The 17047-nt window shown below is 36.9% G+C and overlaps 1 protein-coding gene across 1 annotated transcript in view; it reads left to right on the top strand.

Annotated features, from left to right (window-relative positions):
• Positions 1 to 17047, top strand: part of LOC134658287 (fibulin-2-like) — a 44040-nt gene that overhangs the window by 2919 nt on the left and 24074 nt on the right. The window contains exons 2-12 of the mRNA XM_063513889.1: positions 4111 to 4282; positions 5349 to 5427; positions 7816 to 7938; positions 8791 to 8893; positions 10953 to 11086; positions 11900 to 12026; positions 15085 to 15246; positions 15681 to 15860; positions 16271 to 16420; positions 16683 to 16779; positions 16859 to 16911. Coding sequence (XP_063369959.1) covers positions 4111 to 4282; positions 5349 to 5427; positions 7816 to 7938; positions 8791 to 8893; positions 10953 to 11086; positions 11900 to 12026; positions 15085 to 15246; positions 15681 to 15860; positions 16271 to 16420; positions 16683 to 16779; positions 16859 to 16911 — 1380 coding nt within the window. The remainder of the gene's footprint in view (positions 1 to 4110; positions 4283 to 5348; positions 5428 to 7815; positions 7939 to 8790; positions 8894 to 10952; positions 11087 to 11899; positions 12027 to 15084; positions 15247 to 15680; positions 15861 to 16270; positions 16421 to 16682; positions 16780 to 16858; positions 16912 to 17047) is intronic.

The following is a 17047-nucleotide window of genomic DNA, read 5'->3' as shown; positions in this document are numbered from 1 at the left end:
AACCGTAAATATTATTTAAGGTCACGTAATATTAACCTAAAATAGACAATATGAGCAATACAAACAAATATAGCACATTTAAGTAAGACTACTTAAATATTTTTTTTTAGCATTTCAAAGTAGACATCTCCTATAATTGGACGGTATCTGACACAATTACCCTATATTAATTGAGTTTACTTATTTTCTTAATAATATATGATATTCTTACAGGCAACACAAAAAAAACTTAAGAATCAGAATCACCCTACCTACTCATAAATACGGTACCTATAATAAGTAGAGCCTCTTTTAAACCTCGGAAATACAGGTAATCTGGACGGTCTCAGGTTAAACAAAATTAGGTACGAAGTTTGAAAAGTTATTTCCAGACTAAGAGTGCTTTCGTTATAAAGTGCGAAAATGTAAATCAGAAAGTACTATTATTACTATTAATTTATATTCTTACTTACACCAAAGTAATATAAGTATGTTAATACAAATAAATCAATTAATCGTTCATTTATTAGGTGATTTTTATAGAGTCCAGACAAGCTGGGCAAATCGACCGATTTGATCAGGAAAATAATTGGCGGCAATCTCATCTAGCGTCCTCACGTACACAATTTAATCACCAATTTGCATTCCATAAGTAGATACTAACTTCGAAAATTGGCATTTATGTGGCACCTGCTGATTTGATCAGGGAATCAAATTGGCGTTTGCGTCCGGACGTCCTGATTTGATCGGACAATTTCATCAGATTGGCGAAAAATTGTCTTGTCTGGACTCCAATTAAGCATTTGAGCATGTTGCAGATGATAACGCGAAAACCTCTGTAAAATCCGCAACAGCTGGTTGTTTGCCCGTCCGGGTTAACGAGGTTCTACTGTAGTGGCTCAAACATAATGAGAATGTTACTTTCTAACATACATGTGTTAACTATGGTGACCTTAAAACTTTTATTAACATCTTCAATATGCTTAAACATGGCAAGGCCGTTTGATATATAAAAAGCGATGATTATTATATCAAACAAACAAATTCTTATTCTTATTCAAAAATATGTAAAATGTAAAAACGATATGTACTTACAGGTGGTCTTACTAGGTCAGGACCTTAGCCGCGTCTGACTGAAGACGCGGGTTCGATTCCCACCTCGGCCACCGGTTGACTTGGTAACTTCAAACTTAAACCATAACCTTGAAAGTCCGACCTACTTAACTGTCAAAAGTAACAATTAATTTAAAACTAAGTTCAAACTTCCATCACTAAAAACTCAACCGTTTGTTAAAGCAGGAAGGTTTAAATTACAAAATCAACAGAGATTAAGAGGGGGTGTAAATCCTCCTATCCTAGAGATTTGAAGGAAACAAAAGTATAGTATACTTGTTTAAAATTTTGCTTGTCAGATCCATAGGCTATATAAGTAGATATTTTATTTGTTAAAATGATACTGCTATGGTATATAAGGTAACCATATGTATCTTCATCTAAGGTATACAATCGAAAATTAATGAAAATTAGACATGTTTTCGTGATTTTTATATTGAGTCAACTTTAATCTTTTAAGGTTTTGGTTGATGTCTGCCCTTGCAAATATAACTAAATATCTCGCAAGAATTTCTTCATGGCATTTATATTCAGACAAACCTACTTTTCCAGCAGAAAAAGACGAGAAATTAAAATTTTCTTCGGGGTGTCAACCCTTCGCGCCTATATTTTTAATTTGCCGCCTTTTTCTACTGACAATGTGGATGTGCCATAAACATACACTCATACCATTACCCTTGATTAAGACGTGTAAAAATTCAATTAAAATCTACAAATGTTTTGTTAGCCTCCCCTTAACAGTGTGCGCGATGGTATACAATTAGGACAATCTGTTAGCAATTCGCAATGTTTTTATAAGAACATGTGAGTGTTTAAACCCATCCAGATGTCAGTCCATCTGGCGACTATAAAAAATGGCTGATTCGGGGCAGTGAGACGATTAAATGTACATAAATACGATTAATTATTTATTTAAAGAATAGACAAAAGGAAGACTTTTGTGGCCTTCATAAATACCTATGCCGTATTTTTTGGTAATTTACAAACAAAATTGTTTTACTTCTAAATTGACTCTATGGCTCTGTGAGCGGTAGCCCTCGAGGAAAGGTTTAAATTAAACTGAATCAACGTAAGGCTCCACCATTTTGAAAAAAAAAATCGATTAAATCTTCGAATCTGCTCACAAAATTTCATGAGAATCGATTGAGAATTGCGACCTGTAGCGGAGAACATCCGGACATACGGAAGAATTTTTGTCTAAGATAAAACGAAACGTATAGTCCTTCGCTAATGCTCGGACAATCAATACTAATTAATTACTGGTAGTGATCTAGTGATATTAATTGCTTCAAGTAATATTTTAATTCATTTTATATTCTTTTGTTTAATTATTTAATTCTTTCTTTTAATAACCTCTTTTGTGTAATACCTCTTAATAATCAGAAAAATAAACCAAGTGTAATTGATAGATAGGTATAATGCAAGCACGTTTAAATTGCAATTGCCTATTATTTGCAATTTTATGACTACTTGAGAACTATAGGCATTTAATTTTATTGTTCAGTTTATGATGAATTACTTATTCAATTAAAACAATTAGGTCACTTGGCGGTAAGCCATTAAAAATACATAGGTAGGTACCTATCAATACATATTATAAAAGAAAGTCCCCTGAAGCGTCTGTCTGTCTGTATGTTCGCTATAAACTCAAAAACTACTGTACGGATTTTCATGCGGTTTTCACCTTTTAATAGAGTGATTCTTGAGGAAGGTTTTAGTGTATAATTTGTAAAGGTTTTGTGTAAATTCGTTGAACTACCCGTGCGAAGACGGGGGCGGGTCGCTAGTTAATATAATAAAACTACGAGTATATATAGGTATATTATATAGGTCACAATACTCAACACAGGGTACAAGACACCACTGAAACTGAATATCGGTTACCCTTAGACGAAACTCAGAGTACATTTTTCACTTAGACAACGGTCCACATATGACTCATATCACAGTTATCTCTTCTCCATATATCCATATTCTATATGTTGAGCATATTGTATGACACTTGTATCTTCCGAAAGCAAATACTCTGAATCTGAAGATAATACTAACTGGCCCGAACATTAATCAGAATAGTGAACAAGGATAATTTCCCTATAAACATGCTGCAATATGCGTGGGCGCAAGTTTCCTCCCAAGAATCTGCTCCCATTCCACTGACCCAGAAATGCGACATTGATGCATGTTTGTTTATTCTATATAATCGTTGTGGTTTGCGGTAAAGTTAACTATTGGCGTCCAGGGACATTTAAGATGACAATAATAAATACCGCCCAAATAATAATAAGTACGAAAAATACTAATATACAATATAATACAATACAAATACTCTTTATGGCACACCTCAATAAAAGAAAACAGAAACACACGCAGAGGTAAACAACAGGCGGTCTTATCGCTAAAAAGCGATCTCTTTCAGGCAACCTTACCACAATGTAAAGATTCTCTTAGATTTTGATTTATTTATTTTATAATATGAAATTATATTAGAAATTATTCTAAGCTAATCTATACGAATTTATATTATGATCGTGAACTATAAAAAATAAAAATCATTATCAAATATCAATAGGTAGCAAAATAAATTCATCACAAAGTCAAATAAATATTGGGAAATAAATATACAACTTAAACATCAGATCGACCTAGATCTAGCCTTAAACTAAGTAAAGCTTGTACTATAAGCACTAGGCTATGATAATAGATACTTATACTGATAAATACATACTTAGAAACATGGACAACATGCGTAACTCAGGAAGAAATATTCGTGATAAACACACCTTACCGGGATTCGAACCCGGGACCATCTGCTTCGTAGGCAGGTTCACTACCGACTAAGCTAGGAGGCCGTTGCACAGTCACCATCAGATATATTGGAGCGGCCAAGGTGTTCACAATATCTGCACACGCACTCTAACACCTTGATAATAAAGGCGTGTTCAGATATATGTGAATGCCTTGACCGCTCCGATATATCTGAAGGCGATATATCTTTACATCAGCATCTTTATTTTCCAGGATTCGTGGACGATATCCCGAGAATATCGAAGCTATGCTGCGATCAGGGCACGTCCTATGCCAGGCAGCATACATCTGAGGACTGCTCATCATCAGCCCCGCCGGCTGTGGCACGGGATTTAGGGCCACTGTGCCTTTATGCCATGGATGCTTGCTGTAAGCAGTATTTCCAGTAAGTGGACATCTTTACACAAATTGACTAAGCCCCACGGTAAGCTCAAGAAAGCTTGTGTTGTGGGTACTCAGACAACGATATATATAAGATATAAATACTTAAATACATAGAAAACAACCATGACTCAGGAACAAATATCTGTGCTCATCGCACAAATAAATGCCCTTACTGGGATTCGAACCCAGGACCGCGGCTTCACAGGCAGGGTCACTACCCACTAGGCCAGACCGGTCGTCAAAGTGATTATTCAGTTTTTATTAACCATTCCCGTTCAGCGCTGGTGGCCTAGCGGTAAGAGCGTGCGACTTGCAATCCGGAGGTCGCGGGTTCAAACCCCGACTCGTACCAATGAGTTTTTCGGAACTTATGTACGAAATATCTTTTGATATATTTACCAAACGCTTTTCGGTGAAAGAAAATATCGTGAGGAAATCGGACTAATCCCAATAAGGGCCTAGTTTACCCTCTGGGTGGGAAGGTCAGATGGCACTCGCTTTCGTAAAAACTGGTGCCCACGCTTATTCCTGGGATTAGTTGCCAAGCGGACCCCAGGCTCCCATGAGCCGTGGCAAAATGCCGGGACAACGCGAGGAAGATGATTACCATTCTCGTTCATTCATCACCCGTTTTTAGAGAAGGGAATACTATACTAATATTTGATTCTTAACCATAATCAGAGATCGGACAAATTTGCGACATTGCTCGCAAGAATGTGGACAAGACCCCGAAATTGATTAAATAATTAATCATTTAATTATTTTAATTATTTTTTTACTTGAGCTTTAATTTTGTTCCCTCGTCAATAAATAGCACTTAAATATATTATTGATATAAAAAAGTGAGTACCTACAGAAAATTTGGAAAACATACTGATTAATTTCTTTAATAAATTTACATTATAAGAAATCTTTGTGTTTTTTATTGATTAGGAATCAAAATTAAACCTCAGGTAAGAAATTAATTAAATGATTAATTATTTAATCAAGTTTGGAGTCATGTCCACATTATTGCGAGCAATGTCGCAAATTTGTCCGATCTCTGACCATAATTTTGGTACTTTCAGGAAAAAGAAAGAGTGCGACACAGGTATCGACATTGCAACGAGCACGGAAAACTGTGACGGAACCATTGAAACAGCACAGGTGAGGCGATAAGGATGACTCATGCTACAACGGTCCGGGTCCGGGTCGAGGCGTACTTAAGTTTTCTATAGAAAGCATCACGTGACCAATCACCCGTCCTAGGAAACCAAGTGTCGGATGCCTATGCTCGGACTGTTTTAGCACAACCTACTGCCGCGATGACCGAAGCAACTAATTTTTAAAACTAGGCAATTATGCATAATAGGTATATGAAACGGTATACTTACATTTACCTACCACTGAGGATGCATATTTTAATACAGTGAAACCTGGATAAGTGAGATCTCAAGGGACGAGCAGATTTGTCTCACTTAAAGAGGTATTCCACTTACCCAGGCTCTCAGTTAGCCAGGTATAAATAAATTTCTGTCTCATTTACAGAGGGTCCCACTAATAGAGGTGAGAATAGAGGATATATTTCAGTTATAGAGGTGGTTAATAAGGTATTTTGTAATTATCTTTAAAACTAAATAAGGTAAAATAATCCTTGTCCCTAAAGATTTTTTAAGTCTGTTTAAATATTTCTTTGAATTTATTTTAAATGATTCTCCAAAGGATATATTTTTTCAATTAAATTTGATACGGACTTCATTGCGTCTTAGAAATCTATTAAATGAAAATTTGTTTATTCATGTTACTATCAAGATTTCAGTTTTCGTTTCGATAGTTTTAACTACATAAAGTACCTAAATGAAACTTCAAGTCGTTTAGACACAATTATTAAGCAAATGCGGAATTTGTGGATAGACTAAGATTTAGTAAGAATACGGAAATTGATCAATAAAGTCCAAGTTAAAGAGGTCATAGATTGACGTTATCTCAGATACAGAGGTCAATTCCTAATAAATTAAAAAAAAACAATCAGGAAAAAGTGATCTTATAAATATAGTCTCAGTAAAAGAGGTAAAATACACTCTCTGTCTCAATTATAGAGGTAAATGTGACTTTAAAATCACAACAACTAATCCCAGTTATAGAGGTTCGTTTTTTCTCACTAACACAGGTAATTCAGTGCTAAAGTGTCGGGACCGCACCATGAGTCCCAGCAATAGAGGTTTCTCACTTATCCAGGTCCCACTTAACCAGGTTTCACTGTACCTATGAGCTCTATTAACGTAAATTTGCAAACCCAACACAACTCGGCCATTTTGAAAACAAAATGTAAAAATTGCGAGAATTGATTGAAAAATGCGACCTGTAACAAAATGAAACAGACATATTTGGCGCTTGCTTGGTCGATGTATTGTGTTTCCCAGGCAGTCCCGTCATAGACATTTACATACTCGGCATCAAATTGAAATTAGAGTTACTTAATTAAATTAACCCAATTACCTAACATTCTCGCATTCCAGTATCGGTTAACTACACACGAAACTAGATAATTAGGAATGCTTATCACTTGATAACGTTCTAATATAAGAAAGGGCTTAACAAACAAATTGTTATATTAAGATAGGATGTTTTGTAATGGGCAGTTCTTAATCTGATGTAAGAAACGGCTTAAACGACACATTGTTTTATCAAGATAAGCCATTTTGCGATGTGCAGTTTGTGTTGACAATATTATGAGATTGTTGAGATTAGTGTTGTGTTACTTAAATTATGTCAGTGTCAATAAGTATCCTTATTCTGTAAGGTAACGTAAGTGTTTCATTATCTCGGAATAAACAACTAATAATAGAACAACTTTGAAGGATTTATTTGTATATTATGGAATGGGGAGTGAAATATCAGAATGGAAATTGTATAACAAATATGGATTTGGTATACAATTTAATTTAAACCCAAATTTCAATTGTTAATCGTAAAAAAATGAACAATGTCTTACCTACTTGGAACGTAAAATGCTCTAGTGCAGAAACATATCATCTTAGAACAACAAAGACCCTCTTTCAGATCATGAGAAATGACATTTTTTAAATCTTGTCGAGCAGTGGTGTATGGTTAGAGCCGACGTAGCTTTATTTGACGTTCATAGGCGCATTGTAATATTTGTAATGCATACTTGGAAAATAAACTATCTTTATCTTATCTTTATCTTGTAGCCCGTGTCACCGACAAATAAATTGAAAATTGATTTAACACAATCGGCTCAGTATTTTCGACGCTACGATGGAACACAAATACATTGCCACTCAATAAGGTTATTGTATTTTAGGTACCTATTACAAAGTTCCCATATGTAACCTTTGGTGTCCATCATCAGATCATATTATACAGTTTTTCAAAGGACTGTCTCGTTTCAAACATAGACAGAGAGAATCATACGATCTTTGTCTTACACTAGTACTAGCACCCAAATGAAAAGGATGCGTATAGTTTTCCTAGTTCTTACTGACTGACAATTTGGTTTGACCAACTATAAATGGTATTCTATCTCTTTCCTAGTCCTGCTGCAATGAGTGCAAGAGAGGGATAGAAGCTGCCGGCAGTGGCAACTCCTGTACAGCACCAGAAGGAGACAGCCTGGACCAATTGCTTTCTGGAGACGCGTTTAAGCAGTGTTGTGTGGTAATATATGTTTAATTCTTTTAGACGTACGGCCGGTTTCCATCCTTACTTGGTAGATATTCCACCAATTCGCACGAAGCGCTTTGCTTCCTCTTTTCTTATGCGCACTGTCAAGGAATGGAATTCCTTGCCGGCGTCTATATTTCCGAGCTCATATAACCCGGCAACCTTCAAATCAAGGGTGAACAGGCACCTTCTGGGCAGGCTCGCTCCATCGAAGGCCACGTCTTCGCCTCGGCTAGTCTGTGGCCATGAGTAAGCCCATTTATAATTATAAAAATCTCTTACGAAGGTACTTACGAAAGCTGTTAGTAGCCATCAGCAATCGATCACCAACGGATGTTTAAATTTTGCGACATAAACATTTAGGGCCACTTGCACCATTCACTAACCCGGGGTTAGCCGGTTAAACCTGGAGTTACCATGGTTACCAGTACAATTTGACACTCGGTTAACGGTTTAACGGGTTAACCCCGGGTTAGTGGGATAGTGCAAGTGGCGCTTTAGAGAAGGTAAAAACATCGGGGTCCCGTCGTTTCCCATAAAGTTTTAAGTCATAATGCATTGTTTGTCATATTATCATTAGTCATAAAACTGAAACCGATAACATTTCAGGATTTTCGTTAGGTTATCCTATAGATAGGTTAGGTTAGGTTAGGTTTGTTTTATGGCAATCCTGAAAAGTGACGCGTTTCTGAACCAAATGAATTATGAACTAACGAAAATTCGGGCAAACAATACATTATGGCTTAAAACTATCTGGGAAACAATAGAGACCCAAAAACATCATCCAACACATTGTAAAATTAAGATAATAATGATAGAAATGTACAACCTTTGGTATACTTTCAGAAAACCGTCGACCACAACAAGAAGTTGCACATAGAACCTTTGAACCACACCACTGCGGGTAAGCCTGCGCATCACGTGTACCCTGCTATACCTTCGTCGAAAGGTAAATAAAGGGTTGCATCTTAAATCAAGTCGCCTTAATAGAAAGGTGAGAAGTATCCTCCCTCCCTCTCTGTATTACAATCTTTGGCACTGTTATAACCTCAAATTATAAGTATTATAACCATGAATAATTCAGAAACCAAGCATCTCCGCGAGGGGAAAGTTGGAGGGGGGGTCCCCCCTCCCCTCTCCTTCCCACCTTTCTAACGCGACTTGATTTAAGATTTTTACCTAAATAAATCTTACCTTAGCTCGTAGCTAAGTTGAGTCCTGAACATTTCCACAATCACTTAGTAAATTATAAATCACACACACACCTAGCCACTGTGAAGGTTCAAGGAAAACAAGAGTTTTAGGGACGTAAAAAAGGGTGGGATCTAATCTCACTGAACTAAGAGATCACCAGGTACTTTATTATTTATAAAACCTGCTAGATCATGGTCTAATAAAACATGGTCTTCTCTTCCCAGAGTGTCACTTGCCTACGTCACAATAACATTGCCACTTTATTTCAACATAACATGTTACATGGGTACATTATATCTATGGTTAATAAGTTAAAATATTTCTTTATAATTTTATAATTTTCATTTATTTGTATTTTATCTTAAATTTTACAATAACACGTCATTTTTAATTATTCGTTAGCAATATCTTCCGATTCACGAAAGAAATTTCAGACGTTCGGGTAATTCTGTTTACACTACTGGCAACACAGGATAGCGCTGTCACATTTGACAATCCGCCATTTTGTCCCTGACCGTCATCCTTGTCGAACGCGTGTTAATTGTTATTTCCTTCTCGCTCAGTGTCAGCAGTCGCAGTGTTTTCCAAACTTTTCACGTCGTAAGCTTGGTAATTAATGTTTTGTTACGAAAATGGTTGGCTGTTCTATTCGGAACTGTAAGAGTAGGGGTGAAAAGGGCAGTATAGATTTGTTTTATTTTACTATGTTTCTACATGAATAACTTAAAATTAATGCCGTTAAAATAATTTTCACCGTTGGTTAAAATTCTCCCACATTTTAAAGTTTAAGAACCTGTAAACAGCATGATGACGTAGGCAAGTGACAGGTCATTCGCGAATCTCGGAAGAGAGTACCAGGCGGAGTATATTATTATACCATGTGCTAGATGGATCCTAAGAGAATATTGTACATAGTAATTCAACTGTACTGCACAATCTCGATAAGATTACATTGATGAAATCATGATACTTACACCATATACATCATAACATAACATTTATACTAAATTAATGACAGCTGTATGACAGTTAAGTAACTATCTGTAACATACTGGTAACATATCATATCTGTAAACATAGAGTAGAGCAAAAAGTATACCTAATGTTATATTCTACCAAAGAGTAGTATAATTAGGACCCTCCATAATTAGGACTCATTATTGCGATCTCTTTCTAATAACTGCCATAGACTTTTCTGAAGTTGTTTGTCATTACCTATATACATGTCATTTTAATGTTATGAATTTATTTATGCATAAATCTAGTATTTAATAAATAAATACTACGTCTATGTATTTATGTCATTCAATTAGTCACCTAATAAATAATATCTTATGAAAAAAAAAGTATTTTTGATTTTCCCATTCTTGAATAATTCCAGAAGTTTGGCGTACAAGCTATGTGCTGACATAGAGAAAAAAATAATAGAGTGCTCACTCCATACATCAGTTTTAGTACCAAAAAGACTATTAGCATCTAGCATCGAGTAGCGGAAAATCTTATCTCAACAGCATAAGACTTTCCGGTCGGTGCTACATCTATTGGCAAGTAGCAGTACTGATAGTTCCGCTACTCGATGCTAGATGTAGACACTGAAATTTATAGTCTGAACTGATGTATGGAGTGAGCACTCTTGTCTTACTATATTTCTCTATGGTGCTGATGATGATGTGTAAGGGTGGTATTCCATCTGTCCAATTTCTTTGTCCAATGTCTTATGTCTCACAATATGCTTAGTGAGAGAGTGAGACGCAATGACATTGGACAGGTGGAATACCACCATCAATGTGTAATGGTTTCAATTGTGTGCCCAGAGGTATCTTCGCTATGCGAAGAGTACGCTCCGAACGAACTCTGCGCTCACCACTGCATCCCAATACCAGGATCATACAAGTGCGAGTGTAACCCAGGATACAAGCTCATGCCTGACGGGAAGAACTGTAAAGAGGTATGTTGTTTCTCTCTTATACTTCGTTTTTTAGCATTAGAAATAAGGTAAACAATCTTGATGTGTCTTGAAGAACTTGAAAGAAGGTATAAGCGATTTTGACATGTCTTTTAATTGAAAAACACATTTTAAAAATAAGTTACAGTAAATATGTAACAATTATGAATCTAATACGATCTTTTATAGTCTTCTGCTTTCATAAGTAATAGTTATTGATTTTTAAAAAGTGTTTTTCAATTAAAAGACATGTCAAAATCGCTTATACCTTCTTTCAAGTTCTTTCTAATGCTAAAAGTGCAGAGTGTAACGCAGGATAAAAACTCATGGCCGGGCTTGTACACGTGCTAGAGTAGTGTCCCAGCCCTATAAATACGCTAGGCGGTCTAGCATGAGTTGCGCTCTCGCGCGCGACTCTATACTTGAAGTCGCGCAAGATGTATGGAGTCGCGCGCGAGAAAGCAACTCATGCTAGACCGTCTGATGGGAAACATTTTAAAGAAATAAGTTATCGTCTGTCTTGTCACACCTAGAGAGCTGACACCTAGGAGAGGAGGAATCACTGACTCCCGAGTCACAGGCTTGGACTTAATAGTTCGGGAGGGCTCCACCCCACTACCTAAATGTGTTACAATTTCTCTAATATTCCCACGTTAATACAGGCTGAGCCTATATTAGTTTTGGAAATAAATAATTTTTAATTTTTTTGTCTTAAGATATCTTGAAGAAACGCTTCATTCCGTTATCGGGGTTATATAAGCGCGAGTGTAACATACAAGCTCATGTCTGACTAAAATTGTACTATAATTCCATTAGGTGACGAAAAACCGCTGTAAGCCTCGCAACCCTTGCCAGCATAAGTGCTACGACAACGGCGGAGCCGATGTCCAGTGCTCGTGCAAACGGGGGTACGAGCTGATGGCTGACGGGAAGAGCTGTCAAGGTACAGTCAAAGGTTTAAATTTCGGACCCATTTTGTACCTTGATTGACAATAGCATAGTGTAATGTTTAAATTTATTTAATGCGTTTAAATTTTTTCTTCTGCCACCCCGGCGGTGAGAGGAACTTTCGGGGGAGGTGTAATGTGGTGAAACTGGTGAATGTCCACTTTTAGTGTTTAGCAGTAACGCTTTGGTTTACTGCGACATAAACGCATATTGCTTGTGTCAGCGCAACCTAACGTGTATAAAACAATAGGCATTTAGAGAATAAACGTTCAGAATGTTCTTATACTATCACACATAAGGTGTTTGACTTCTACTACCATCACCTGCTCGAAACTATATACAACAAGTAGGGGAAACTGGGGAGGGTTGATCACCCCTTTTGTTTTTAGCATACATTTTCTTAACTATTTGTAGTATTGAAAAACTTTATAAACCATATACTCAGAATTTATCTCTTCATTAATAGTTTGAATTAGAACAGATTTGTGCAATAAATTAGAACATTATTTAATGAAAACCCATACTGTTGACTTTTACCATGTGTCCCCTATGTAAGGGAGACTTGTTTACCCCTGGTCGGGAGCCTTGATCCTAGGGGGATCAAGTGACCCTGGTTCTTGGTACACATGGTAAACATATTTTTACCATGTCTCCCCATACCAGATTCTCATTGATTATATAACTCGGATCGCTATTAGCAATGCATCTATAATTTGTAAAATACACAGCAAACATATATATATTGCATCTTCCATGCTTTGAAGTTGTATTTCCGGTAATCAGATGTCTAAGCCGAAGGGATCAAGTCTTCCAGATTTGGGGACACTTGGTAAAAAGATTTTAAGTGGCAATGTCATATTTAGAGGGTAGTATCTACATTAATTTATTCACTTTATCTACAGAAAATTAATATATGAAGATATCAAACACATATTAATTCATGATCTTATACTTTTAAAAAACAATGTAATCGTATTATCCATAAAACAACATAAAATAGGGAATCAATTTTTGTACAAAAAAAAAACAAAAATCTAAGTTATTAACATAAAATTTCTTGTAACAAGCTAATTTTTTTAAAGTTCTTATGAAGGTATTTTTAGCGTCAGATACCTACAGCAATTTTAATTTTTTTACCCATCACTGGTCGTTATTGTTTACTATAATAAATAAGTTTATAAATTTACTGCTCACGTTTCGAGGACGGTGTTTGAGCTGCATAATCCTAAAATCCTTTCTATGGACCGTCGGTTATATAGTACATAAGGTCGGAAAGCAATTGAAATAGCATTTCATCCATAAAAACAAATATCGTCGGTTGAAAACCAAATATCGTTATAAGTGTTTTTTGTCGACCGAGTAACATCCCCTGTGTGTAAAACGTTTAACTTGATAAAAAAGACCAAGTACGGGTAGTTCGTAAAATGTTGATGTCAACTTTAGTCAGTCTTTTCAAAGGCCACGGGGATAATTCCGTTTTTGAAGTCGGTTGTATAATTAAAAACTGAATTATTCGCCATTAAATTCCGTTATAATAAACAATAATGAGTCAAAAACCTTGAAAGTTTAAATCAGTGTTTCTCTGGTCGTACTTTCGCGGATTGATTTACTAAAGAAAAGAAAATATTTATGATAGCTCTATGAATCATTTTGTAAGTAAATTTATTACAATGTATACTTGATCGCTTTGGGGGTGACATGATCCCGGAATCATATCTCCCCTGAAGAAAAAGACAAAGTCTCCCCATACATAGTAAGATTATAAAACGTGCCGTACTCGAAACATGTGTTCGCGTATATCAATGTAATCCAAGTTAATCATCACTTCAATAAACAACAAATAAAATAAGCACACTCACTAACATCATTTCCATCTCATATTATAAAATAAATCCAGTTAAAGCTTACCGGAAATGTAATATAGTACGCAGAAAATCTTTCACCGTCCGCCATTTTTGAACCACTGACTTTTCCGATACAGTGCCATGACAGAACGTGAAGTTAGGAACGAATGAATGAGTGTTACCAGCGCAAAAAATTGTATCTCGTTTGGTTTGATTAAAAATGAAGTTTACCAAGTGTCCCCTAGGGATCGACCCTCCCCACCCTCACCTACTATCCTGTTATTTGAATAGAGAAATATAGTAAGACAAGAGTGCTCACTCCATACATCAGTTAGATTAATTTCAGTGTCTACATCTAGCATCGAGTAGCGGAACTATTTGCTTCACATAGATGCATGCTACTTGACAATAGATGTAGCAGTACTGATAGTTCTAGTAGTATGGAGTGAGCAATCTATGTATTTTTTTCTCTATGACAATAGTAGGTATGAGGCTTGGAGGATACAACTAAACGGAGTAGCCATTAACAGGCTTTCCCCTCTGTCGAAAATAGGCGGCCAACGGTCATACACAATGTATGGACTGACGTTTATCTGACATGGCTATTTTTACGTTACGCATACATTTGACGTTCCCCTCCCCCGCAAAAATCGGCAGACTGTTTTGTACAGAAAATTACAGACATGGCGTCTCCGTTTGATTATATCCTCCAAGGTATGAGGTCTCTAGGAACTTTCATATTGATTGTCACTGTGACAAGGTACGAAATGGGAATGGGTCATACAATGGTCATACATTAAAAACTTCGACCGTATAGTCTGTTGTTACTTTCAATTTCGTTATTCATTCCACTCCTCTTAACCATAGGCCGTAGTAATTTCTCTGTAGCATCCTCGGAAGCGTGCCCCAAAAACTAGGTTATTGCCAAACTGGAGTGTGTTATTTCGCTTCTATTATAGGTCGTGCTCAGAAGTCGTGTTCGATACTTAATCATATCAATAAATCGTGGGCTCACGACCGCTTTCTGCCACCGCACCCTGAAACCTAAATGGTCACGCACAGTGCGTTTTCAGAGGAGTTTCCTTCCGCGAACCCTCCAGTTGTGGAGTCTTTCTCCAGGGATTTAGTATGGAGTTTTTCAAAACCTGGAAGCTTTTACTGTGCCAATACATCCACTTTGAGTTAATGACTTATCAATCTTGATCGCAGATATAGACGAGTGCACGCACGACCCGCCCGTGTGCCTGCCCGGCACGAAGTGCTACAACGTGCACGGCTCATACAAGTGTATTCCAGTTAAGAGCCATGCTGCTGAGAAGGGACAGTGCCCTCCAGGGTTCACCAGGAATCTGGTTAACTTCGCTTGTGATGGTAAATGTTTAAGGCCAGTTACACCAAACACAATGGACGAGTTGATCAACTGCGATCGGAAACTATGAAATCTCCCATACAATGCATCCGACCTCCTTAGCCTTTTTTGACGTTTAATATATAAAATACTCTTTGGTTTACGATCAGCGTCAGCAAATAAAGTCATGTTGTAATAAAAACACGTTTTCTTTTCCAAAAACATTATAAATCTAAAGCTCAATAGCCATCGGATAAAAGACAAAAATAGTACTTATATAAATAAGCTTCGTGTTTTCTTTAGTTTGGGACTGTAGTTTGAGCTTACAAGCTGGACTACATAATTATTTTATTAACAACACTTAACCGATGCATGTCGTATGAGTACCTATGTCGGCTATGTCCATGCATTTAAGGTCAACAAATTGAATGTTCACGGTGTGAACTTTATACTTCAGACGTCAACGAATGCCTCCTCCCGAACCCCCCCTGCCCGTCGTACCTCTGCGAGAACACGATAGGGGGGTACAAGTGCGACGGCGTGTCGGGAGACCCAGCGAACCTGGCCAACAGACCCAGGGTGGTTGAGGAGAGGTGCCCCACTGGGTTCAAGACTGGAATGAACGAGGAGTGTGATGGTAAGAGTCATGATCAAACTTTCAATTAAGAAATGTCCTCTGCTTGACTAAGACTTGCCGCAAGCATTCATTTCAAACGAATCCGGCATTCATAAGTGAAAACCATTAGCCATTTGGCAAGAAGTTCTCCATTTGTAGATTGTTGTATATATTTTGTGCAATAAGTTTTAGATAAATAAAACCGTAGCTGCTAGTCTCTACTCAAGACTGAAGTGATTAAAATTGAGTGTCACTTTATTGGGGGTACTTAAGTATAATCTTGCTCCGTCCTTCGGTTCACGATCGCTGTATCCAGAACATTTCTGCCTCTCATTTTTGCAACCAATATGCTCCGTCTATTGCAATATAAAGCTGACAACGTTTATTGCTAACTAAAATAAATACATCCGACAACATTCTTTCTCTTTCAGACGTGGACGAGTGTGCAGAACACAAGGATGATTGCAACCATCTCTCTCAGTTCTGCATCAACACACACGGCTCCTTCTATTGCCAAGATCAGGCCTCCAAATACTGCCCGCCAGGATTCAAGATTAACCCTAGAACGAACATGTGTGAAGGTAATTTTCAAAATTCATCCTTTTCAGGACATACCTTACCTACGCTTCCTTTTATCCAGGCTAATTGTTCAAATTGTTGCGGTGTCTCGCGATTAGTTTGCTGCCGTCTTCACGATATTTATACTAATATTTTTCCTCTTTGCTATAAAAGATGTAACGATACTTCTTGAACCTCGATCTTGAATGGAAAGCCAGAGATTTTTTGATATTAACCAGCTTAGAACATGATTCGATTTAAACGAATTTACCTATTCTGTTGCAGATATAAATGAATGCGAAGACGAGGAGCTGTGCGGAGATTTAACGTGCACTAATCTATTAGGACAGTACACGTGTCAACAGAAACGTGACAGGAAAAAGTGAGTAGTTAAAATGTTCCTAGCTCCTTTACTGAATAAGTCTGTGCATTTGGACTCTAATTTTATTTTTCTCCTTCAGAAACCAATGTCCCGACGGTATGCGACTAAGAAGAGGAACTAGTATTTGCGAAGGTAATTTTTAAAATGTTAGTTAATATTTTTACATGATTAACTTAATAAGAGAAAAAATGCTTTTACTGCTACAACAAGGACTGGGAAACATTGATTCAATTTTGACAGAAATTCTGCTCTTTCTCTGATGTCGTGA

The sequence above is a fragment of the Cydia amplana genome, chromosome 22 (assembly GCF_948474715.1).
Source record: "Cydia amplana chromosome 22, ilCydAmpl1.1, whole genome shotgun sequence".
Lineage (NCBI taxonomy): Eukaryota > Metazoa > Arthropoda > Insecta > Lepidoptera > Tortricidae > Cydia > Cydia amplana.
This window is presented reverse-complemented; position numbering and strand designations above follow the sequence as displayed.